Consider the following 25912-nt stretch of genomic DNA (forward strand, 5'->3'; position numbering starts at 1 on the left):
GCAGCTGTCGAGGTGGGGAGAGAAGTATGGGGCAGGAGCTGGGAGCTGCCACGCCAGAGACCATGGCTGGAAGAAGGCTCTGTTGCCATCTCCCCGTGACTTCACCTTCGTCCTTGTTTTGGGGGATTCCCTGCTCTCTGGTCACACCATCAGTCTGTGTGGGGTACAGAAGCATGGACAGAAGTTTTGACACTGGGATTCTATGCGTTTTGGAGGGTCAGGGATAGAGCCATGGTTTCAGGGAGACCTCAGCTCCGCCCACGGGGATTTGGGTGTCAGGCCTCTCTGAGGTATCCCCCTCAGGAAGGGTCAGCCCCCCCAAGTCCCAGGGAAAGACCTGAGAGCTGTGGGTGACTCCCCTCACCGCCGCCCCCCCCCCAGGAGATGGGCCGCCATGATGACCTGTGGTCCCTCTTCTACATGCTGGTGGAGTTTGCAGTGGGCCAGCTGCCCTGGAGGAAGATCAAGGATAAGGTGAGCCCCGTGCAGCTGGGTCTGAGGAGGTGGGGGGGGCGTGGGGACATGGGGGCCCCATCACCTTGTGCCCTCTTGCCTCCAGGAGCAGGTAGGGATGATCAAGGAGAAGTATGAGCACCGGATGCTGCTGAAGCACATGCCTTCCGAGTTCCACCTCTTCCTGGACCACATCGCCAGCCTTGACTACTTCACCAAGCCTGATTACCAGGTGGGAGCCTGCCACCTGGCCCCCGCACCCCTGGACATCTCTGTGGGGGTGGCCATCCCCAGCAGCACCCACACTGCTGAGCCCCCGTGCCGGCTGAGCCCTGTGCGTCTCCCCCGGTCTTCCAACTGCATGACGCTGTTCTGTGCTCTTGTAAACGGTACTCATGGCTAAGAGTTACCAACAGCTTACCCTCTTCTCGGTGCTTTTCATGCATTAACTCATTTAAAATTCAAAACAAGCCTTTGGTGAGAACGTGTGTTCCTTATGTGATTATTCTAACACTTAACAATTAATGAAGCCAAGTGCTTTCAAGTACTTTACACCAGAACTCTGCATTGTCCCCATTTCACAGATGAGGAAACTAAGGCCTGATAGCATGGCTGGGAGCAGGGCTGGGCTCAGGCACATCTTCTGACTCCCAAGTCCAGTGCTTTTTCCCAAGGTGCCACCATCACACACCTAGGGGACACACTTAGACCCTGACAGGTGGGGGGGGGGCAGGATACATCAGCAGTGTTCTGCCCAGGACCCACTCTGTGTCAGGCACAAGTCTACACGCCCCAGGGAGCACAGCAACAGGCACGCAGGGGGCCTCCGTGAAGTGGGTCCTGCCAACAGAGAGACCCTGCCCTGCATTCTGGAGAGAGCTAAGTCAGAAATGGAATGGTCTGGGGGCCTCCGATGGTCTACAGATGCCCACCGTGTCCTGAGCCTAGAGCCCTGGTGGTTGGCAGAGGTGCCTCCCTTGGTCAGTAGAAGGCCCTGCCCACCAGTTCTCCTCCCAGGGTTCCCCAGGCCAGACAGCTGCAAGCAAGCGAGCACACAGTGTGCTGCCTGCTAGGAACGGAGAGCGGCAGATCGGGGAGCGCGTGGGTGGGGGAATCCGGGAAGGCTTCACAGAGGAGAGGACTGCTGGGTTAGGCTGTGGCGCTGGAGGCAGCAGCCCGTGTGGAGCATGACCCCAGGTGGTGGCTTTGGGAAACTACCGGAGCTCCCGGGCTGCTGAGGCTCCCTCAGCAGTGGTGGGGATGGCAGAGCAGGCTGGGGGTAAGCAGGGGACAGATCTCAGAGGGCTGGTGCCCAGCCGTGGGGGCTCAAACCAAGACGGTAATTTGCATGCTGATTAACATATCATGTGCATGTTTTCATTTAAAATCAATGTGCCCTTCTCCTTCCAGTGCCCCCTCTCGGCCCATTCTTGTCCTGGAAGGTCCCTCTCTTCCCCTGCAACCCTGGCAACTGCCCCCTCCTCCTGGCTAGCCCCAGGGTCACCTCTATGTCCTCCCGCCACCCCACTCCTGCAGTTGATCATGTCGGTGTTTGAGAACAGCATGAAGGAGCGGGGCATCGCTGAGAATGAGGCCTTTGACTGGGAGAAGGCGGGCACCGATGCCCTCCTGTCCACGAGCACCTCCACTCCACCCCAGCAGAATACCCGGCAGACGGCAGCCATGTTTGGGTGAGTCTCAGGAGGGACGCTGGGCCAGGGGGCCGGGTGACCCACGACTGCCACCCAGAAAGCCCTCTCCTCCTCTTCCTACCTGGACACACCTGGCTGTCTTTCCTATTCTTGGTGCTCAACAGTGGGGTTCTCGAACCCCAGGCAGTTCTGCCACATCTCCACCTTCAACGTGGGGATAGAGTGGGCGTCCTCATTTGGAATTTTTGACCTTACTGGGGAGTGGGGAACCCTGAGTGAAACTACCTGAGCCCCATAGTTTGTTGCTGTTGCTCACGCACATTCCTTTAGCGAACATGTCTTGAGCCTGTGTCCAGGGCCTTTGGGGCTCAGAGAAAAAACTTGCAGCCCCTGCCCTCAGAGTGCTCTCAGGTCTGGGGTATTTGTCACGGACACGTCCATGATATCAGAACCAGGTGACCAGCACAAAGACAGAGGCACCCGGGGAGGGGCCAGAGTGAGGAGGGGCACCTCACCCTACCCTGGGGAGGAGCCAGGGAGAGACATGGGCAGGGGCTCCAGGAAAGAGACTCCGCAGGGCCTGATGGCACACCGTGGTGCCCCCGTTCGGCAAAAATACCACTCAAGGAGCTCCCAAGTGATTCTTCTCTTTAGACCCATTCGTGGTCTAAAGGAGGCCAGTCAGCAAACTGCAATGGAAATCTGGCAGGGCCAGGAAGGTAATGGGTCTCCTAAATTGATAGGGTGACGTGGCGCCCATGCTGGGCAGCCACATCTCCTTGCTGCCCTGTGCCGGCCTGAGGACGGCCTGCTTGCCGGCTTGGTAAGCCGGGGATGGTGATGGGCCCACGGATGCCCCCACCCCTGCCGAGGCCTCCCCTGTGCCCGCTCCCCGGGGGTGGCAGTGATCTGTGGGGCCTGTGCTGGGAGGAGAGAGCACCCCTGCCAGCCTTGCCCATGGCCCCTCCCGGCCTCTCCAGGGTGGTCAACGTGACGCCGGTGCCCGGGGACCTGCTCCGGGAGAACACCGAGGACGTGCTGCAGGGCGAGCACCTGAGTGACCAGGAGAATGCACCCCCAATCTTGCCTGGGCGGCCCCCTGAGGGGCTGGGTCCCAGCCCCCACCTGGCCCCCCACCCTGGGGGTCCTGAGGCTGAAGTCTGGGAGGAGACGGATGTCAACCGGAACAAACTCCGGATCAACATCGGCAAAGTAACTGCAGCCAGAGAGAAGGACGTGGGTGGCCTTCCCCCGCTCCCACCCTGGTTCCCAGCCCACGGCCCCCTTCCCCCTCCTCCTGTGTGCCCTCTCCCCAGCCATACGCCCGCTGGCCCTGCCTCTGAGGCCTCGCCCCATGTCAGGATCACCAGTGCCGACCTCCCTCTATCTCCTTCACCCTGGGAAAAGCACTTGACCCACAGCCACCCTGTCGGCCCCTGTTCATGGGACTCCCCTCTCCTGCAGACCCCTTGTGTGGTGGAAGAGGAGCAGAACCGAGGTGTGGGGGTCCCTAGCTCCCCTGTGCGTGCCCCTCCAGACTCACCGACAACCCCAGTGCGTTCTCTTCGCTACCGGAGGGTCAACAGCCCTGAGTCTGAGAGGCTTTCCACAGTGGATGGACGGGTGGAACTGCACGAGAGGAGGTAGGTCTGGGGCCAGGGGGTGGCCAAGGACCCCCTGGTCCCTTCAGCCTTCATGCGGCTGCTCTGCAGGGAGAGATCAGATGCAAGGTGGAGGTGGGCGGGGCCCCTGGGAGTGTTGAGGGGCTACCCTTGGGCCTGGGGTCGGACTTGGTTAGTCAGTGACAAGGCCTGGAGAGGGGTGGGGGGTACAGGGGTCCTAGCTCATGCCACGAAGGGATGTGGGGTGGAGGCGGGCTGTAGGAAGGGTAGGCTGGGTCCCCAGGCCCAGGAGGAGGTGAGGGGTGAGCTGGTAGGTGGGTGTGCTTCCAGAACCTCTCCCTAGAGACTAATTACAGATGCCTCAGAGCAGCTGACTAGGCTCCCTTCAGCTTTGGGGGAGGGGCCTGGGAGGAGAGCCCAGGGATCGCTCAGCAACAAAAGGGGGTGGATCAAGTTTTGAGGGTCAGGGGCTCAGGGATCTGAATATCATGGGGGAGGACCTGATTGGTGGGACGGAGAGTTTAGAGCCAAAATGAGCCTTCAGGATGGGGGGATGTGAGGGTGGCCCATGGCCATCAGGGACCAGAGTCAGAACCCCCCACCTGAGGCCTCTGAGAGACGTCCCCACCCTCACATGGCTCTGGGTGGGGCTTCACCACACAGCAGGGCTGCGGTCTTCTCTGCACCAAGAAAGGGGCCTTTTCTCAAGGCCCAGCTCAGGAGGATGGGGTGCTTTTTCCCAACCACGCAGTGTGCCTCCTCATCCCCACCCTACCCACGGCCCCTCCTCTGGATTCTGCTCCAAACTGCACCCTGACTCTGGGATGGGACGCAGTGTCTTTGGAATGTGGCAGTGCTCAAGACAGGAGAGGCCTATGCCAGTCCCCGAGGCAACCCCAGGACAGAGGGACATGGGCCCTGGGCACAGTGCCCAGGTTGTCGACAGCCCTCACACTCACACGCACACAGGTCGGCCTCCCTGGAACTGAAGACCACGTTTGCATCCACAGTAGCCCAGAGGGTTGAGGAAAGGAGAGCTGAGGAACGGTAGTGTGGAAGGGGTATCAGTAGCCAAGAGAGGTGGGAATGCCCCGAACAGACAGTCCTGAAGAATAGATGGGCTTGACTCGGAGTGAGCCCTTCTTTCGGGGCTAATGGGAAGAGGAGAGATTTTCTGGAAGGGAAGGTTCAGGATCTTGTAGGGCAGGGCAGAGGGTTTGGGTGGGTTCTGGGGCTCTTGGGAGCAGGAAAAAGTATGAAGCAGATGGGACTGGATTGCCCACCTTCCTCCCCTTCCTTCACCCCCTTTCCCGACCTTCAGCCCCTCTCCTCCTTTGGCGCCCTCTCTCTTTTCCGTCCACCAAAACAAACCATGCGCTCAGGAAAGGAAGCCACAACAGCCATTTACATGGGAGACCCTGGATAGCCTCCCTCAGGGATGTACGTATTTTAAGCCTTATTAAGTCAGTAAAAATCTTGTGGAGAGGGAGGAGGTAAGTCCCACAGACCAGGGCGGGAGGATGTTGAGAAAGCCCCACAGTGGCTCCTGAGCTGCACCCCTTTCTCACAGGCTCGAGGCCTGGGGAGAATAAAAGTCAGCCCCCTGCCCACAGCCAGAGCGTGAGGGTGTGCACAACCCGAGGGAGCTAAGCCTCCATGGTTCCCAGTGGGGGGCGCCCTTCCTACAACCAGCAAAACCTTCACCTCTGGGCTGGTACCCAGCCCCCTCCCAGGTTGAGAGCCTCTGGAAGTAATGTGAGGTTCACCACACAGCGGAAGGTAACAGTGGAAGAGATGTTCCAAGGTAGGATCACTGGCCCAGCGTGAAAAGTCAGATGGGTCCCAGTCCCTGCCTGGCAGGGCTGGGAAGGCAAACTAGCAGCCCCACCCCCCAGCAGGATGGAAAGGCTCCTCGCAGGTGGTGACTTCCATGCCAGGCGGGACAGCAAAGGGTGTGCGTACAGTGACAGGTGAAATGGCACCAAAGTACGAGCACATGGGCAGTTTGGGGAAAAGCTAGTGAATCGGAGATGGGTCTGGCTAGGAGAATGGTGAACCTGGGCCTTGGTCTGGCCACTTGAGTGCCAAACTAAGTGCCAAACTAAGGAATATGGACTTTGTCCTCAAGGCTGGGAGCCAGTGGAGTTTGTGGCAGGCCTGGAGGGTGGTGGTTAAAGAAGCTAGAAAAACCATCTGCGCACTCGAGGCCCAGGTGGGTGCGTTTGCCCTGACGGCAGCAGGAGTGAGCCTCTGATAGGGTGTGAGCACCAGACCGGGAGCATAGAGTTGGCTTTTGGGAGATTAGGTTTCCCTGGTGGTCCAGAAGATCACTCCTTGGGCACAGGAACCAGGTTTTATTTTCTGCCTGTTTGTATTCCGGGAACACAGTAAGCATCCAAATCCGTGTGTTGAGTGAATGAACGGATGGATGGATGGATGGAAGGTTGGATGGATGGATGGATGGGATTTCCACGGGGAGTGAGGTGGGGGGAGGGGGTGGTAAGCCAGGAGGTGACCAGGCCTCGCCCTGGGTGGCAAAGATGCTCTGGTCAGCGGGTTCCAGGCGGCATGTCCCACCTGGCCACCGGCTTGAGTCCCTTGGAGATTTGGAGAGGCCGGGCACTGAGCCTCACTCGGGGTGGCTTTGCAGGTCACGAATGGATCTGCCCGGCTCCCCCTCGCGCCAGGCCTGCTCCTCGCAGCCGGCCCAGATGCTGTCAGTGGACACGGGCCACCCCGACCGGCAGGCCAGCGGCCGCATGGACGTGTCGGCCTCCGTGGAACAGGAGGCCCTCAGCAACGCCTTCCGCTCCGTGCCGCTGGCTGAGGAGGAGGACTTTGACAGCAAGGAGTGGGTCATCATTGACAAGGAGACAGAGCTCAAGGACTTCCCCCCGGGGGCCGAGCCCAGCACGTCGGGCACCACGGACGAGGAGCCTGAGGAGCTGCGGCCACTGCCTGAGGAGGGCGAGGAGCGGCGGCGGCCGGGGGCGGAGCCTAGCGTCAGGCCCCGGGGCCGGGGCATGCAGACACTGGCCGAGGAGGACCCTCGGCAAACTCCATTCCAGCCCCTCCCACCCCCGCTGAGCCAGGCCGAAGGCCGGTCAGAGACGTCGCAGCCCCCCACGCCCGGCAGCCCTTCCCACTCGCCCCTGCACTCGGGACCCCGCCCTCGACGGAGAGAGTCGGATCCCACAGGCCCGCAGAGACAGGTAAGGCTGGGCTTGCACCCCACCCTCCACCCGTGGATGCCCATCGTTTTTGCCTGGAGTGCCCCCCCGTGGGCTCCCCGTGGGCTCCATGGGGGCTGCTGACTAGCGCCCAACAGTTGCACGCTGAGATGAAGGTAGACAGGTTTAAAGGTCCATAACCATGCTTCCGGGGGCAGTCAGAGCTTCCCAGAGGAAGCGCCCTCCAAGTTCTCAGTTGAGTCTTGCACGATGAGCAGCGTCAGCCAGGTGACAAAGCAGGAGAAAGGCCTCCGGGGCCAAGGGGACCGTGTGTGCAAAGGCCCGGGGCTAACAGTGAGAAAGCGCTGCCCTGATGGCATGTTGCAGAGCAGATGAGGCTGCGAGGCAGGTCCCCGGCCCTGTCCCGGAGGGCCTTGGGGAGAAGCTAATGGGTTAGGGTTTGATTCTGAAGGCTCGGTGAGCCACCCAAGGCTTTTCAACAGGGGTGTGCCATGATCCCATCGGTGCTCTTGAATGATCCCTCTGGCTACTGGGTGAAAACGGAAGAAAGGGCCCAGAACTATAAGCAGGAAGGCCCCATGGCAGGCGCCAGCAGGAGAGCACCCTGGTGGCTTGGACCAGGGCAGGGGCTCTGGATGTGGGGCAGGGTGGGCGGAACCAAGAGGTGTGGGGGAGAGGACTGAGGGGCTGTGAGCAGGGGGTTCTCGGCCGATGCTGAGAGTTCTGCGTGGACAGCAGTGACATCGCTGAGTGGTTTTGAAGGGAGCATGGCCCCTCAGAAGGGCCGGGGAGAGCCAAGGAGGTGACGCTGGAGGGCTCTGGGGCTGTGCCGCGTTCCACTCAGTCACCCCACGTCAGGGGCATGTGCCAGGTGGCTCTGGTTCAGGGCCAGGGTCAGATCAATCTGCTGCATGCGCAGATTGGGAGGCCCGGCCTGGGAGCACGCGGGTGCCTTGGAGAAGGGCAGCCCCAGGCGGGGCTGTTTAGGCTCCATCCCCTTGTCTAGAAAAGAGGGGCCTCTGAGCTGTGATCCTCAGGGGTGTGCATCCTAGCCGTGCCGTGGTCTCTGGAAAGCTGGGGACTCAGAAAGTGGGAACTCTGGAATTACGGCACCCAGAGAGGTCCTAGCCAACCTGAGTTGGAGGTTCAGCCAGGGCAGGGTTGGGCCGGCATAACTGGGTTGGGGTCCTTGTTCCCAGCAGGGCCAGCACCGGAGAGAAAGCAAGATCTGTTTCGCTCCTCTCTCATGTTTTCCTGCATTCATTCATCTGTTCCGTACCTAGTCTTTCCACACTTGCTGAGCGTCTAGCCTATGCCAGATACCAGAGGCATCAGAGGTCATATGCACCCACAGCAAGTGCAGAGTCTAGGAGGGGAGACTGACAGAGGTGGTGTAGGGTAGAGAGACAGCCCAGAATCCAAGTCAGGCGGCCGAGGCTCCGGACCTGGGCCATCTGCTGGTCCCCTGCTGATGACTGCAGGCCAGTTGGGTCTCAGAAACGGAGCTGAGCTATCTGGGAGGTTTTCCTCACCTTCAGATTCCTCCCGCGTCCTGGGAAATGTCCTTACAGGGGGGACTTGCAGCCAAAGGGGGAAGGAGAGAGAGTCAGAGAAGTGGGCACGGGCCTTTTGTACAGTCTCAGTCTTGGGCTCAGGTCCTGCTCGTGCTGTGGGCAGGCTGTGAGTTGCCTGTGTCTGGAGGGCGTGTTAGGTGTTGGTGGGCCTTGGTTTCCCCAGAGCACATAGTAGCGAAGTTGGTTAGCCTTCTCCAGCTGTGTGCGTGTGTTTCTGTGTCCGCGTAGCTCAGGAGGGCACACGGGTGTGGGTGTGTGCACACAGTGGTGTGTCTACGCAGCGTGCAGACCCTCTGTGGGAGCGCAGAGAACCCTGGAGGCGGGGATGGGGATGACAAAGCTGGAGAGCTGAGAAGGATCAGAGCCGTAATTCCAGGGATAGCAACCAGAGCTGCACTCTCTCAGCACCTCCACACGTCACGTGTGTCTTCCTTACAACAGTAACGTGAATAAGGCAACCACCCCCCCTTAAAAGGTAAGGAAACCGAGGCTGGGAGGAGCTAAGCCTTTAGCCCAGGGTCGCCAGTGGGCCAGAGGTAGAGCTGGGTGAGTGCTGCCTGAGGCCTGTGTGTTTAGGAGAGGAGCAAACACAGGCCAGAGGGAGCCCCAGTGCGTGGGGGGGTTGCATGCGCATGTGTGTGCGCCCTGGCTGGGCCATGTCAGCAGGTGTGCCTTGGGCACAGCAGTGTACACGGCGGCCTGTGTGTGTGTATGTGAGTGTGAGCACACGGGGAGTGACAATACCGAGCATTTCGGTACAGCACAGTACAGATGAAGCAGCGACCTTCCTTGTCAAGGGCAGAGGAAGATGGAGAAAGGGACTGGCGCATTTGTTCCTTCTTTCTTTGGCCTGGAGGGAGTCCTGATCTCAGCCGATGTGGGGGCTCCCAAACCTGGCCACTGCCTGGCCTCACCGTTTTCGGACTCCCCACCCTGCCACCTTTCTACAGGGAATCCCCTCCTAGATCTCGCTTGCTCTGCTCAGCGTCTGATGTGTGAACTTCCTCATAACCGTGATCCTTAAAGATATGAGCCCTTGAAACGCTGTCATCTGCCCCCCACCCCCATGGGGAGCAGGAACAAGGATAATGTGGAACAAGGCACAATTTTAGAGCATCTATTGTTCTTTGGTGTGAATGCCATGATACTTTAAACTTTTTCTTTACACATACCTCACTTTCTTCCCCAAGGAACTGAAGGTGCAAATTAGAAGTGGCTGGAGAGCTAAGGCAGAGGGGAAGGCAGCAGACAGAAGGTGTGATTTAGGGGAAGGATGTTTGCCGTCCTTTGCCGGTTGTCTCTGGCTGATAACACAGCAGGTCAGCATTCTCTGAGTACGTGGACATTTGCTTGGCAGCCACTAGAACGTTTCTCTGCCACGTGCCGGGCAGTGTGCTGGGGGCAGGGGGACAAAGATGAACAAGGCTTCGCAGTCCTGCCCTTTTGGAGCTCATAGAGGTGGGGTGGGGTTGCCAAGGTGTGGACATGGATGTTTATCGTCAAGGGCCGTAAGGTAGATCTTTGCTAGAATAGGGAGCCTGCCTGGGAAGCTGGGTGGTCTCGCAAAGGTGGTAGTTCAGCTGGGCGTGGGAGGCAAGTGAAGGGGCAAGAGCGTGCTGGGATTAAGTCCCCCCGGAAGCTGACCAAACTCTGGCTGGGGTGTTAAAACTCAAGCCACGCACATGTGCTGTGGGAGGAGCTGTGGGCGGCTGTTGGTACGCCTGTTTCTTGGACAGAGGGTCTCAGACCCCTGTTCCTCAGTGCAGCTGGGACTACCTCGGAAGGATTCTAGACCTGGCCAAAGAGAAGGGGAAGGGAAAGCAGGGTGGGGGCAAAGACAATCCTATAGAATCTTCTCTCTCCTCCCCTCTTTGCTGGAGGTTCCACGTTGGCTCCCTCTGCCCCCATTTGACATCTACAAGGGGACACTAGAGCTGAGTGTCCTGGGCCCCCTCTTCTTCAGCTCTCTGGCAGCTGGCCCAGCCCATCCTCAGGCCCCACCAAAAGTTATTTAAACTGGCTTCAGGCACAGGAAGAGCTAGGGGTCAGGGTAGGAAAGGTCTGGTGACACCCAGGCCACCATTTCCATCCCCACAGACCTGGAACGCACAGGCCCACTTTCCCTTTTCTCTCAGAGGGTACGAGGGCAGGAGAGCACAGACAGGATTCTTCCTGATGTCTGTGATGCGGCCGAGGCCCTCCCAGCGGCTGCCTTGTGGCTGGGCTGGGAGAGGACAAGGAAAAAGTCACTTTGGAGAAATGGTTTCAGTTTGCCCCTCCCCCTCCCACTCCTCTATTCCTCCCCTCACTCTCAGGAGTGACTTAAACGATAATCAGACAGCTCACATGACAGAGCATTTACTCCACGGCAGTCCTAAGTGTTGTGCCCATCTAATCCTTATAACAACCCTATGAGCTGGGAAACGCTGCTGCCCCCATTTTACAGGTGAGGAAGCTGAGGCATGAGAAGTGACTTGCTTGAGGTCACCCGGGTAGTAAGCGGTGGAGTTGGGACGCAAATATGAGTAGTTGGACTCCAGAGTCCTACCCTTCTGTGCAGCCCTCCCCCCCCCCACCCCCCACCCCCGTGATGGGGGCAGAGGGTGTGCAGGGAATGTTCTCCTGCCCCTCCCCCCCCCAGGAGTGGGAGAACAGCTGGGGAGGCAGATGGCAGGTAGCAGTTGCAGAAGGGCCTTCCTGCCGGGGAGGATTCCTCAGCCCAGAGGGAACTCTGAGCTGGGAAGGGCTCAGGCTGGAAGGCTGCCCAGGGGAGGTGAGCGACCAAGGTCTCCGCAAGGAGACCATGGTGTGAGGAGTGCCAGACACGAGGAGGACTGGGAAGGGGACTGGCGGCCGGAGTCTGGGTTCTGAGGCCGGACGGGGCGGCGTGCACCCCTCCACCTGCCCGACCCTAACCACCCCCCCCCCCCGCCCGGGACGCCAGCGCCGCAGGGGCTGTGAGCGGTGGGTGGCCCCCGACACGGAGCTGTCGAGTCTGTGCCTGACGCCTCTTTTCCCTCCACTCTCTTGGTCTCTTTCAGTTGGAGGAGGACAGACTCTCGGGGCACTCCCTCCCGCGGTACAGCCCTCTGCGACGACTGGCGTCCTCCGTGTTCTCCTCCTCCACGCTGGAGACCGAGCATTACCCTCACCCTGGCGGCGGCGGCTCCTCCGGTTCCCTCATTCAGCGCAGCCGCTCGGCGGAGAGCAGCCCCGTGCGGGCGCCCCACCGGCGCCACGCGCCCCTCGCCGCCGGCAACCACAGACTCGTGCCCTCGGTGCTCCGCATCTCGCGGTCCCAGCTGCAGCAGGTGTGGGCCCGCTTCACCCACAAGACCTAGGCTGGGCTCCCCCCCCTCCTGGAGGGGGCAGGTGGGGGGGGGTGGGGAGCAGGCAGAGACCATGTTTCCTTCCCAGGACGCAATAATCACACACTCACACACCCCATCCCACCCCACCATGCAATACAGCCCCTATAACGTTGGCCCAAGGTACTGTAATGCCCACCCCACCCCCACGTCTCCCTTTGCTTGGTGCCAGCCAAATGGTGCAGGGGGGTGGGTGGGGCTGTCAGTGCCGCTTCAGGGACAGGACAGAGACTCCCGGCTGGAGCCACCCATGGGTCCAGAGTCCAGTGGAAAGCAAGGCATCAGGGAGATAAGGCATGCTGGGTCAGAGTCAGTCTGGCATGGAGTTGATTCTGTTTAATCTGTGATTTCTTGGCATGGTGGGGCCTGGTTCACCCCTGAGGATGGGTGGCAGAAGACGGAGACCCTCCTGGGGTATGTCTGTCTATCTGCGTGGGGCGAGGCATGTGCCCCTGTGTACGAGATGTGGGCCTGGTCAGCCGGGTTTGGGGTTTGGTAGGGAGTGCCTCCATACTCAGTGATGTGGGGGGAGGGGAGGGAGCAGTCCTGTGACCCAGTGAGCCTACCGCATGCCACTGTCACAGAGGACAGAGCTCCCGCCTCCTACATCTGACCCAGGAGGCCTGGAGCTCAGTCTACTACGCTGCCCTTCACCCAAGGCATATATGCCATCACCTGCTGCTGGGTTTGGTGGCCTGGCCCAGCTCCTTAGGAGCTGAGGATGGATGAACGGGTGCCTGGCATTTGCCCCTCAGAGGAAGCTGGAGCCTAGGGGTGAGGGGACCCAGTCTAGAAGCTGTAGCAGAGAGAGTAGGTTATTAAGGATGAGGTAGAACCTGTGAGCTCAGGACAAATCCCAGACAGCAGCAGCCCCACCAGGGCCCCCTTAGAGGGTGACTCCTTCCTGTAGGTGCTCAGCCAAGCCAGTTGGCCCCCAGGGGCCATGGTGAAGACAGAGAACAGGGTAGGCAGATCAGCCAGCGATATAGAGATGGGTGAGGGGTCAGGATGCCAGATCGCAATGTCCTTTCTGCTCATTTCTCAGCCCCCAGCCTGTCACTGCAGGGACCTCCAAGGTTCCCTTTCCTCATTCCTGCCCCTGTCAGCCAGCACCTCTGTTTCCCTGGGCAATGGAGTAGTAGTGAAGAGGGTGCCAGGAAGGGTAGTGCCTCTACAGAAAGGGAAAGAAGGGATGAGGCCTGAAGGCTTGCAAAATATTTATTGCAGTGGGACCGTATCTGCGTATATGCTTGTGTGCATGCATGTACGCTTGTGAGTATGAGTGTGCTTATATATGAGCATTTGTGCATGTGGCAGGGCTGCCATGGATAGATGCTCAGGCTGTGCACTGCACAATTCCGGGGAGGACAATTTACATTGACCCCAGTGTGAATGACACCACTGAATTTGCAGTGTTGCAGTCCTATGTGTGTGGGTGTATGTGAGGGCGTACTTGTGTGTGTCAGGGAGTCAGAAAAATATTTGTGCAGTCCTTGGTAGTTTCCTATGTACCTACTCTCATCTTGGCTCCTCTCTCTACTGCCTTTTCCCTTTGACTCTTCTTCCTTACCAACTCAACTCCCTTCAACTCCCCAGCTTTCTCTGGTTGGAGTAGAGGCCTCAGGGTCCTTGCCTCAGCTTGGGGAGGTCATAAGTGGGTGGGCAGTGCTATTCGGCTGAAATGTCCTCATGGATGGCTGGCACTGTGTATAGCTCACTCACATGAGCTATGCCCACACTCACTACATTCTTTTCTTCAAAATCTGTACTTTTTGGAGGATGTCTGGGCCAAGAGCACCTTCCTCATCTAGGAATGAAAGCCAGATTTGTGCCCTAGTACTTGTGCCCCACCCCCACCTCATCCTAGCTGCTCACTTTTGAGCCTCCCCTAGGTCAAGCCTCTGTTGCCTCCAGTCTGTTCTGGGTGGCTCTGCATCCTGCTCTGGCAGAGGGTAGAGGAGGGGTCAGGGTAGACACTTTGAAAAGAAAGGACAGAAAACACAAAGCACAAAGGTTAGGGGGTGGGAAGAACAGTAGCCCCACTCCCGAGCCTACCAAATTCTGGCACTGCCCCCTTGTCTCCCCCCTCCCCTCTGGCCCTCTTCCCATCCTCCCCAGCGAGTGGCAGGGGATGAAGTGAAGGGGAGTCTGTCCACCAGCAGCTCCAAAAGTCAGCAGCCGTGGGGTGGGGGCAGGACCCATGCTATCTGGGGTTAGAGGAAACCAAGTACTCGGTTATCCGGCATTCCCTTTCGGAGGGTTCCACTATCTGAGCACGGCTCCCACTCAGTGACCAGAGCCCTGAGGTACTCTAAGATCCCAAAGTGCCTTGTGACTTATCAAAGATGATGGCACTAGCTTCAGCCTTGTTTTAGCATTAAATACTATTTCTATTTCCAAAGCCTTTGGAGGTGGGGAATCCTGTTAAGCATTCCAAAACTGGCTGAATTTTCACAGAGATACAGACACAAACACACACACCCCAAAACTAATACCTGTGGGAGAGGGTGTGTCCTTTAAATTAAGATCATGATTCAGATATTTTGTCCTTTGAGGGACATCCTTTTGCATACCCTCTGTGGTGGCGGGAGAGCATCTTGTAAGCCATAAAGCTCTGAGCCAACAGGAGGGGATCTTGCTAACATGATTATCTTTTGAAGGTGGCTCCGATTTCTGGAAATAGCGAAGGCCATTTGAAGCCATGTGTGTTGGGTCAAGTTCACGTGCAGCTCGGCAGAGCTGTGCATGGTTTGGAGTAAGTTCCTTGTCTCTAGGTCCCAGGTTGGGTAAGGAAGTTGTGAGTCTGCAGTGTTGTCAGGCTCTTTCCCCGAAGGGTTTCCCAAAGGGGAGGTCAGAATGTTTCAAGAAATGATAGACGCAGCACTCTTTGTTGTACTTTGAAAACGGTGTTTTTGTACTTTATAGTCATGCCCTGCATATAGTGGTGGCTTCCAATTATTAATTTATTATTTTATTAAACGGTCACTGGCACACAGTGCTTATTATGTGCCAGGCAGTGATCTGAGCACTTTACAAAATTAACTCATTTAACCCTCATAATAGCCTATGAGGTCGATTCCAGTATTATCTGCATTTAATGGATTAATCAGAATATTTCATTTACAAAAACATAAAAACACCTGCCAATGCCGAATAACTGAAGTCTTGTTTGATAGGAGTTTTAGAGCCTTTTAGTCTGTGTAGTGTAGTGATCTATTTCCTGTCCTTTCTGCCTGGCCCCTCCTCACTCTATCTGAAAGGAAGGAGTTGTCTCGGAGCCAGACTCTCCTTCCTTCTCCATTTCCACCTCGGTGTGGGATGGTGGGGGGTGGGGGGGTCACTCCAGAGTACCAGGGTTGGTTGAAGTGGCCCACCCTATCTCTCCAGAGACCCCACCCTCTCCATCCCAAGCACCCCAGAACAGCTCTGGAGATTCAGTGGGTGGAGGAAGAGCTACAGTGAGAAGGCAGGTGCTCAGAACCATGAACTCAAGGTATTGGTGGTGGGGGGTGGGGTGGTCCTGGGCTTCGGGCTCACAGATAGGGCAGGTACTGGCATTGGTGAGCACTGGCCATGGGGATTTGAGCCCAGTGTCACCAACTCACACCACAGCAGGGACCAAGCCATGTCAAAGAGTGGCCTGGTTTGGGGACTGTGGTCAATGGGAGATGCACTCCCCCCATCCTCAGCTCAGCCAACTGTTGCCACTATCTTCCAATTTTTATGTGAAATCTCACAATTTTTAATTATTGGCATCAAATTTTAAAAAACAACTTTTTAAAGAAATATCACTCTGAGCCAAACAAAACTGGCTTAAGAGTAGAGACTCTGAACTCAGTTTGCAACCTCTGTGAGCCTAAGGAATCCCCACCCCCTTCTCCCATCCAAGGCTGCAGCACTTCAAGGGGGATGGTGTTCTTCCTGGGAACTCAAATCAGGTGGGCTTCTTAGAGGCAGCAGCTCACGGCCAGTGGGGATGTGTGGTGTGTGCTTTGTGTACGTGTCGGTGACCTCATGGTTTGTGTTCCTGAATGTGTGTGCGGGCCGGTGGACTTGTTTTTGGTGAGTGGGGTCCTCCTGGCAGGACCGGTATTTTCTCTGACAGCACAGGACCCTGGGTCAGTAAAAAATGCTCTAGTGAATTCTCAGTAATCAATAGACACCCCCACGCACTCAAGGCAGCTTGGGTCACAGCAATAACCACTCAACACTCATCCCAACCACTAGCATCCTGAACCCATCAATCTCCCTCTGCGTTTCCAGTTTTGGGGAAAATGGGCACAGCCTTGCCCAGCACGTGGGGGAATGATGGCACCTTTGAGCCATGCTGGTACATTACCCTTGCTTCCCCAGCCAAGAGGGGTGGGCCAGACCCCTTCAATCCCAGGAAAAGGTAGGGTTCCTCCTCTCTGTAGAGGGTCCCAGGACCCTCCTTTTCTCTCCTCTGCCCTGCCTAGGTCCCTTTTTCTGGGGAGGGGTGGTGCTGTCTGTCCAGGCAGTGGTGGGGGGAGCTTGGGCCACTGGACGCCAGAGAAGCTGTGGCAAATGTGTCTATATTGAGTGGCCAGGGGAGACCATGCTGAAGAGTGTGTAGGGACCCCTGGCTGTGGGAGGATGGAATATCCTCTGCTGTCTTTGGGTTGCTTTGGTACCTGAGGATGGAAGCATATAGACCCCTAAGGAGGGCCTGAACATCACCCCACCCTACCCCAAACTCCACTGAGATTCCAACCCAAAGGGCAGGAATCAGCCCACCCCATAGGCAGTCCTTGGTAACAAGGAGTGTGGCAAATCACTCTCCCTAAGTTGGGGGGCATGTCCCCAAAGTTTGCATTATTCCCATTAGGGACAGAAGTGTCCCCTGGGACTAGTGGGTCAGCCTCTGAAATTTTTAAAGCATCCTTCTCCCTAAGGGAGAGGCTCCCAGCCTGAGGACCACATTCCTCAAATATCCCCAGCGGTTCTCCATACCACCCAGTCGGCTTCCCAGCTCAGGGTGCCCCGGAGCCGGAATGGGCCCTTTCCCCAAGTAAAGAGTTGAGAAGCAGTGGGGGAGGAGGGGCAACGAAGCCCAAAGGCCTATGGGAACCTTCCTGGATCTCTCCTAGCGCTTGGCTCCGCCGTCAGTCCCACCACTTACCCTCCCTTCTACTTGCACAGGCTTTGCGGGTGCGGGGGGGGGGGGTTCACCTTGCCACGACTAATTGGCCCTCACGCACACGCACACACACAGTCCATAGCTGTGCGCACGTTTCATCCACTCTCCGGACAGCAAACTAGCAGCCCCCCAGCTGGGAGAGCACAAAGATCGCGTTTCCGGGCACCTCTCGCAGGTTTCTAACTCTCCTGTAACAGGACCCCAACCACCATTTCCACTCCGTTCCCGCCCCCGGGACCCGCCCCCACACGCCTGCCCCCGCGGCCCGCGCGCCACGAATGTACGGTCCGTCCTTTTAACTCGCTGCTACGCGCGCGACCAGGGTACCGGCCGGCCTCTGAGCCCCGCCCCCCGCCCCGCCTCCGCGTGCGCCCCCGCCGAGCTGCCTGCTGCTAAAGTGTTCCCCCCCCACCCCGCTCCTGGGTTAGCCCCCCTGCCGCCCCGCCCTCGCGCCAACTTTGTGTTTGCTTTCCCCTCCTCGGGCTCGCGGCCTGGGGCTCGCCCCTCAGTCCTTCCTGGGCCGGGGTGCAGACAAGGGGCTGGGAAGGGAGCTGGCGGGTTCTCCCGGCTCGAAGGGCCCCCGTCACCCCACCCCCATTCCTGTTACCTCACCGTCCACAGCCTCCCCCCGCCCCCATAATTGGCCTTGCAATTGGATGCCAAAGAGCCCAGAGTTGAGGGGGAGCCAAGCTTTGAGCCTAGCTAGGTCTCTCAGAGCGACCCAACACCCCCTTTTTGCCCTTGCCTCTACGTCCGTGTCTCCTGCCCCACCCCACTCCACGACTGAGGGCCCTGGGGGTCCCCAAACACGCCCCCACTTCTAGCTCTTCTCCCTCCCCAACCCCCAAAAATAAAACTCAGGGACCAACATCTGCTTCCTTTGCACTTGCTCCGTCGACCCCTCCCCCCCTCATTGGAGGGGCTTCCGTGGGGGAGCAGGCGGGGTTGGGGGCCCTAATGTTTGACAGTATTAGCAAGGAGAGGGCTGGCCCCTGCCCCCTGAGAGGTGGGACTGGTGGGTGGGGGAAGCTCAGCCGGGGCTCAGCTGAGCCCCTTCCTTCCAGGGACCCGACGATCCCCTCCCAGCGTGGGGAGACGCTTCCTAATCGTGGTGGGGAGGGGAGCGAGGAATGGGAAGGGGGTTGGGGAGAGGACCCTTCCGGAAGTCCCGAATTCCAGCCAGTTTATTCCTAAACTTCCCCCCATCATACCCCTCCCCTTTTTGTACTGCAATAATACTGTATTATAAGCTTGCACTATCCCCCGACCCCGGCCAGCGTAAGCATGCACGAAAAACTCAAAACCACACACACACACACACACACACACACACACACACACACACACACACGGGACGCTTTTTTTTTTCTTCCTCTCTCTCTCCGGGGTGCGTCCTCAGTGTACATAGCGGCGTCAGGGGGCCCTGGGCCCGGGTGGAAAAGCATGCACTGAGCCCCCGCCCCTAGACTGCGAGTACTGTACAAATCCAACACTTGAAACCGACACGCACACGCGCGGCGCCGCCACAGGGGTGGGACACGGACACGCACCCACGCGCACACGGCCGCGCACGGGCGGGGGTGGGGGCGCCCCGCCGTCACGCGTCGCTGTGCGAGGGATCTTGTGCCTTTTTAAGTCCCTGTATGTTAATGCAGACAATCCGGAGAGCTTGTGTACTACCAAATCCTGATTAAAGACGCCTTCCAGGAACCAGCGCCTCGCCTGCTTTCTTTTCATCCTTCTTCCTAACCCACCACTCGATGGGCGGAGGGCAGGGACCTTGTGTCTGGGGTCCCGACTCCAAATTGCCAACTTGCTGGAGGAGGGATGGGAAGTAGGGTGGTGGGCACCTAGATCTGTTCTCTGTGGATCTCTATTGAAGCCGTGTGTGTGTGTGTGTGTGTGTGTGTGTGTGTGTGTGTGTGTGTGTGTACACGTGCGCGTGGTGGGAAAGAGGCCAGGAAGCCAGAGAGCCCTGTGAAGGGACCCTGCGAGCCTTTCCCTGCCCCTCTGTTCTGATGGGGGATCTGAGATAGCTCTGGCCTGGGGGAGAATGGTCTGGGGATCAGCCAGAGAGCGGATTGTGCAGAGCCTGGGGGTGGGGGTGGGGTGCTGTCCCCAGGCCACACTTTACTCCTTGGGGCCTAAAGTAAGTGTGGGAGCAGAAGAAGGGCAAGCTACAGCTGCATTTCTTGACCCCTGGAGCATTTAGAATGTTCCCATGCTGTCAGCTCCTTGCCCAGGGCAGGTGAGGATGGGTTGGGGACACTGAGACCTGGGAGTCAGGTGTGCGAAGATCTGTCAAGACCTAGGGCCGCAACAGCCGCCTTCTCTGGTCATCTTAGTCCTTCCACCCAGATGACTGTCAATGGCCAGTGTGCCAGAGTGGGTGGCACTCCTGGGTGTGGGGTGGAGGAGCAGAGGGAGGGCTCCTGGCTTGGCAGATGTGGTTTGAGAGTGCAGACCCAGACAGACAGACAGGTGAGAAATCTGGGAGAGGTGGTGGTGGGCAGAGGGGGCTGCACTGCTGACTTCTCCTGTTTTCCTGTGGGGCAATGATGGCAATTGGGGGCTCCCCTGGGGAGGAGGAGAGATGGGAAGGGTGCTCGGGGTGGCTGCTGAGGGAGCAGGAAGGGGCGCACTGCTGTGAGAGGCTTGCTGGGGAGGGGGAAGGGATCAGGGCCCATCCTCCAGCTTTGGTCACTCAGCAGCCCCCCTTCTTTGACCTTGGGACTGTGGGCCTAAGTGCAGTGTGCAGTGTCTGGGCTTGGCCAGGGTCCAAGCAGGAGAGTCGCTCTCTGTACTCTGTCTGGGGAATGGGGCTATGCAGACTAACCCGCCCCTGGTGGTCTGGTGTCACTGGTGTCAGACAAGTCAAGGCTGAGGAGAGCCGGGTTGGGGTGGCCGGGAAAGATCAGAGGCTGGTCCATCCACCTCCCTCCGCTTTCCCTGCTGACTGGAGTAAACATGGACTTGGCTGGGCTCTGAAGTTGGTGAGGCCACAGCCTTTGGGTCTGGGCTCAGTGGAGGCAAGGGGAGGGCTAGGGCTTTCCTTCTCTCTCTCTGAGGGTCTCAGCTCCAGTGGCCTGCCTCCCCTCCTCTATGATTCACCCCTACCGCATCCGCCTTTGGCCAAACCCCAGCAGAATCACCAGGGAGCTTTTAAACAGAGATTTCTGGGCCTCCTCTTGGACCTACAGAATCTGGGGGCAGGGGGAGTAAGACTCAGGGCTCTGTGGGTGTACAAAGCACCCCCAGATAATGCTGCGCCAAGCCAAGCTGGAGAACCACAATAAGCAAATTTGAATCATAAAGGGTCGCTGTTCTGGGAAGGGAGTAGGAAGCTGTGAGTTCCCCCAGGCCCTGATTTCCCCTTGCTGACACCCAGTACACTTGTTGCCCTCTGAGCTGGAATGGGAGGGCGTCACTGGTGTCCCCCTCCCGTGGTGTTTGCAAGCCTACTGGACCAAGCACGCAGAGGCCATCTAAGGATCACTGGCTGAATGAATGAGCACAGGATGGCCCCGGGGGAATGACTGAATATTTGCTGGGCACGGGCATTCAGAAGAGGCTGGGAGAGGGTGAAGGAGGACTTCCCACTCTCCGAGGAGGGAGGACCTTGAGCCCAGGCCTGCCCTCCCCAACAAGGAGCCAGATGGGGAGGGGTGGAAGGATTCTGAAAGGGAAAACTCAGCAGGTCCAGGTGCCCGTGGGTTTGTCAGTGATACTTAGGGCAAAGCTGTCCCCACTCTGAGGTTCATGGCTTTTCCTGCTAAAGGGAACAGGGTCCCGGGTTCCCTGCATGGGAAGGTGGGAGGCCAATGAGGTGATGGAAAGAGTTTGGGGTTCCGAGCCACCTTGGTCGATGTGCTTTGTGAAGTGGGCGTGCTTCTCTCCAGGCTGTGTCCTAATCTAACCTTGTCACTGCTGCCTGATTTCGGTTCTCATTCCCCCTCCCGCGTAACAGAAGGGGAGGGCTTTGAGAGGGTTCCAGCTATGATCATCTAACAAGGACACTGTGAGCGGAGGGTCCGTTCTATGGAGGACAGGGCTTTTCTAAAGAGATCCAGGGCCTGGCCAGAGAAAAAGGTAGTTCTGCCAGGGATACTCAAAGTGTCAGAGATGGGACAGGGAAAATAGGCAGAGGTGCTGGGTGGGATGCATCTGGTGTTGGGTGGGTGAGTTCTGAGCTGGATAGGGAGGGAGACATGATCAGAGCTCCATGTCTGTCTGTAGCACCTACACCACAGTCACGACTCACCCAGGATCTCACAGCACCCCCTCCACCTCTGCCTAGTCATCTTTGGCCTTACTGTTGGTAACTAAACATGGCAGAGGGCCCCAGCACACGGCCTGGCACAGAACCAGGGCTTAATGTTTGCTGAATGAATGAATGAATGAAGAATGAAGGGTGTAGAAAAAGAGAACAATTACTGGGGACTTCCGGCCTGGATGTGAAGAAGACAAAGCTCTAAGGAAGTCCTCTGCCTGGCTCAGACAGGGTGGGCAAGGGTCCTGTCTGGGGTCTGATGCTACCCCATCTTGCACCCCCCCACCCTTATCACATCCTCCTGCATGGTCTGATCATGAGAAAGATCATGGCAGTTGAGGAAGAGAGAAGTCGCAGCCTTGGGCAGATCCTCAGCTGTGGGGACTCCTGCCTTCCCCTCCACCCGCCTTTGGGCTGTTTGCACAGAGACCTCAGCTGAAAGAGCCCCTCCTTTTCTCACCACTCTCTCTGCCATGAGTGTGGCGTCCAGGCATTGCTGGGGCTGGAGAGGGAAGCAGTGATCTCTAAAGCAGAGGAGCAGGGCAAAGGGGCCGGAGGCAGGGTGGGAGGGAGCTGACATTTATTGAGCAACTGCTATATGCCAGACCCATTGCTTGTCTGACCTCATTTATGATCACAACCTCTGTGGAGTGTGCATTATCCCAATTTCATTCCCCCCCCCTTTTTTTGGTCAAATGTAGTGGGTTTTTTTTTTTTCAGTTAATTAACATATAGTGTATTATCGGTTTCAGAGGTAGAAGTCAGTGATTCATCAGTCTTACATAACACCCAGTTCTCATTCCATCACGTGCCCTCCTTAATGCCCATCACTCCATTGCCCCATCGCCCACCCCCTCCCCTCCAGCAACCCTCAGTTTGTTTCCTATGATTGAGTCTCTTATGTTTGGTTCGTCTCCCTCTCTGGTTTCGTCTTATTTTATTTTCCCCTCCTTTCCCCTATGATCCTCTGTTTTGTTTCTTAAATTCCACATATGAGGGAGATCATATGATAATTGTCTTTCTCTGACTTATTCCGCTTAGCGTAATACTCTCTAGTTCCATCCATGTCGTCGCAAACCCATTTCATTTCCTAATAGAGAGACGGCTATACTCTGTGAAAACAAGGACCACATCTGTCTTGTTCGATACATGATCTGCAGTTTCACAGCCTCTACCACGGTGGCCAGGACAATAGACATTCCAGGACTTCTTCTAGAAAGAAAGAAAGAAAAAAAAGAAAGAAAGGAAAGGAAAGGAAAGGCCAGGCCCTCAAGTGGTTCAGTGAAGTGTCTCTAGAGGAAGGATGTGGGAAAACAAGTAGGAAGGAGGGTGACGATGCCTGCTTGGCTGGTGGACAGGAAGGTTTTCGGGAAGGCTGGTTGAGCTCAGTCCTGGAGGAAGGACAGGTATTTGTCATGTGAATAGAGGGAGTGACAGGGACCCCAGTCAGAGGGATAGACAGCGGTGTGAGAAGCTTCGAGCACTTAGGGAACTGCTGGGGGCATCAGCATGGCAAGCGCCCAGGGCAGGGATCCCAGGGCTCTGCTAGAAGTGAGGGCAGAGCAGAAGGGAGGAGCCAGACCACAGGGGCGGGTCAGCATTGCCATGTGCCAAACCAAGAATTGGAACTGTCCCCCGAGGACTGTGGGGGCTACTGTAGACTACTGCATGTTTGAAGCAGAGAGATAGGATCGGCTTTAAGTTTCAGGAAGATCACTCTAGCAGCTGTAAGAAGGATAGTGGGCAGTGCGGGCGGGAGAAAACAGGTCAGTGGCTGGGAGAGCCCCAGGCAGAATAGGGCGGTGCCCCTGGAGCTGAGGCAGCAGCCGCAGATGTTGAAGAATACTCAGCAGGACTCCCTGCAAGTCTGCATGGCACCTGCAGGTGTTGGAGGTGTCAGATCTCTGGGGCTTCTGATCTGGATGGGCTGTGTTTAGGAAGACAAGGTCCAGCATGTTCAGAAAGGCCAACAAAGCACTGGACGCCTCAGCACCATCCCGACCTGAAACAAAGCAGTGTCAGCCCTGATGAGGCCTGGTGCCCTGGGGGGTGCCTGGAGTTGTGCATGTGCGTGTGTGTGTTGACTAGGGCAGAGCTGGAGAAGATGCAAGCACTGAGGTCCTGACAGGGTGTTCAGGCCTTTCTAGTCTGGAAGGAAGGCGGTTAAGGGGAGACGTGGCAGGAGTCCAGAAAGCTAAGAACAGGCCATAACATTGCCAAGGGCTCAGCCCAAAGCTTCAGAAGGGGAAAACTTAATCAAGTGGACAGAAACTGCCCTTAAGCTGGCTGCGGATTCCCGGATGAGGTGTGCACTCAACACACACTCAGAGAGGGCTAGACAATTCCTGACTGACAGGCCGGGAAGGGGCAGGAGGGAAGGGGGGGGCTGGAGCTCCAGGGGCGCCCAGCCTGCATTTGGGGGTGTGGAGAACAGCCAAACTTGGACCTGGTCCTGCATAAGCTCTGATGGCCCTGGTGGCCAGCTCCCTGGCTGCAGAGAAGCCGTGTCCTGACCCGGATGCTTGCTGCTCCTCTTTGGGCCTGGTTTCCTCCTCTGTCAAAGGGAGAGTTGATCTACATGGTGGTTCTGACACCTTGCAGCTGTCATTGTCTTCTATTGACTGAACTAGATAGAGCTGGCTCTGGGGAGGAGAGGGAGGGAGATGGGAAGGAGATGGGAGACAGGAGACAGAGAAACCTCAGGGGAACTGGAGCGTGCACACACTCCTTCCTCAGAGATTTCCTGAGCACTCACTACGTGCCAGGGACCCTTCTAGGCCTTGGGGGATAGAGCAATGGACAAAACAGACCCAGTGCCTATCCTCACAGAGCACACACTCTGGTGCATGCGCCTGGGCACATGGGCCTCCCGGCTTGTGGGTGCAGTCCCCATGCCGTTCGGCCCCGTAGGGCGGGTGACGTCAGCGAGTCCCTGTGTGTGCCCCTTGCAGGTGTTCTCCGTGGCGCCCCCGTTTGAGGTCAATGGTCTCCCGCGAGCTGTGCCTCTGAGCCTGCCCTACCAGGACTTCAAGAAAGACCTCTCTGATTACCGAGAACGGGCTCGGTTGCTCAACAGGGTCCGGAGGGTGGGCTTCTCCCACATGCTGCTCACCACCCCCCAGGTCCCACTGGCAACGGTTCAGCCTCAAGCTAACGGGAAGGAGGAAGAGGAAGAGGAGGAAGAAGAAGAGGAGGAGGAAGAGGAGGAAGAGGAGGAGGAGGAAGACGAGGAGGAGGAGGAGGAGGAGGAGGAAGAGGAAGAGGAGGGAGAGGAGGAGGGGGAGGGGGAGGAGGAGGAAGGGGAGGAGGGGGAGGAGGCAGTGGCTCTAGGGGAGGTGCTGGGGCCTCGAAGCAGCTCCAGCAGTGACGGGAGTGAAAGGAGCACGGACCGGAGTCAGGAGGGTGCCCCATCCACGCTGCTGGCTGACGACCAGAAGGAGTCCAGGGGCCGGGCCTCCATGGCCGACGGGGACCTGGAGCCCGAGGAGGGCTCCAAAACGCTGGTGCTCGTCTCCCCTGGCGACATGAAGAAGTCGCCTGTCACTGCCGACCTGGCCCCCGACCCTGACCTGGGCACTCTGGCTGCCCTCACTCCTCAGCAAGAGCGGCCCCAGCCCACTGGCAGCCAGCTGGACGTGTCTGAGCCGGGTACCCTGTCCTCTGTCCTCAAGTCTGAGCCCAAGCCCCCTGGACCCGGGACAGGGCAAGGGGCTGGGGCAGTGACCACAGGGGCAGGAGGAGTGGCAGTCACCTCCTCACCCTTCACCAAAGTTGAGAGGACCTTTGTGCACATTGCAGAGAAAACCCACCTCAATGTCATGTCTTCCGGTGGACAAGCCTCCCGGCCTGAGGAGCTAGGCGCTGGGGGTGAGCTGGGCCTGGAGGCGCCCTCTGATGGGAGAGCTGTGGAGGAGGGGGACTCCGTGCCCCTGGAGAATGGCATCGCCCAGGCAGGGCTGGAGAGCTGTGCTCCGACTGGCCCCCCCGGGGACACCCCCTTGGAGGTGGCCACAGACTCACTGCTCAATGGCCCAGCCCTTGCCAACGGGCCGGCCCCAGCGTCCCCGCTGGAGCCAGGCCCCGAGAAACTGGCCACCATCTCCCCCAGCCGCCACGCCATGGCAGGCCCCCGCCCCAGGAGCCGGATCCCTGTCCTGCTGTCCGAGGAGGACACGGGCTCGGAACCCTCCGGCTCCCTGTCGGCCAGAGAGCGGTGGGGCAAGAGGGCCCGGCCACAGCAGGACCTGGCGAGGCTGGTGATGGAGAAGAGGCAGGGCCGCCTGCTGTTGCGGCTGGCTTCTGGGGCCTCGTCCTCCTCCAGCGAGGAGCAGCGCCGGGCCTCAGAGACGCTCTCGGGCACGGGCTCCGAGGAGGACACTCCTGCCTCGGAGCCCGCTGCCCCCAGGAAGGTCGGGAGGGCTGCCGCCACCCGGAGCCGGATTCCCCGCCCTATCAGCATCCGCATGCCCACGCCCGCCGCGGCCCAGCAGCAGTCCACGGGCAGACCCCATGGCGCTGCCCCCGCCTCCGACACAGCCATCACCAGCAGGTGAGAAACGGCTGCCAGCCCTAGGGTGGGCAGAGGGTGACCACAGAAGGCCTCACCGGCTGGAGCTTCCCCAGA

General features: G+C 58.3%; 1 protein-coding gene across 2 annotated transcripts in view; it reads left to right on the top strand.

The window, feature by feature from the left end:
- TTBK1 (tau tubulin kinase 1) overlaps positions 1 to 25912 on the top strand; it is a 38030-nt gene that overhangs the window by 10492 nt on the left and 1626 nt on the right. For both annotated transcript variants that reach the window (XM_073905002.1, XM_025890557.2), the window contains exons 8-14: positions 382 to 474; positions 560 to 685; positions 1990 to 2144; positions 3086 to 3317; positions 3570 to 3748; positions 6378 to 6939; positions 24240 to 25837. In XM_073905002.1, coding sequence (XP_073761103.1) covers positions 382 to 474; positions 560 to 685; positions 1990 to 2144; positions 3086 to 3317; positions 3570 to 3748; positions 6378 to 6939; positions 24240 to 25837 — 2945 coding nt within the window. The remainder of the gene's footprint in view (positions 1 to 381; positions 475 to 559; positions 686 to 1989; positions 2145 to 3085; positions 3318 to 3569; positions 3749 to 6377; positions 6940 to 24239; positions 25838 to 25912) is intronic.

Source organism: Callorhinus ursinus, unplaced genomic scaffold (assembly GCF_003265705.2).
Source record: "Callorhinus ursinus isolate GAN/ISIS: 27379988/994484 unplaced genomic scaffold, GSC_fseal_2.0 scaffold22, whole genome shotgun sequence".
Classification (NCBI taxonomy): Eukaryota; Metazoa; Chordata; class Mammalia; order Carnivora; family Otariidae; genus Callorhinus; species Callorhinus ursinus.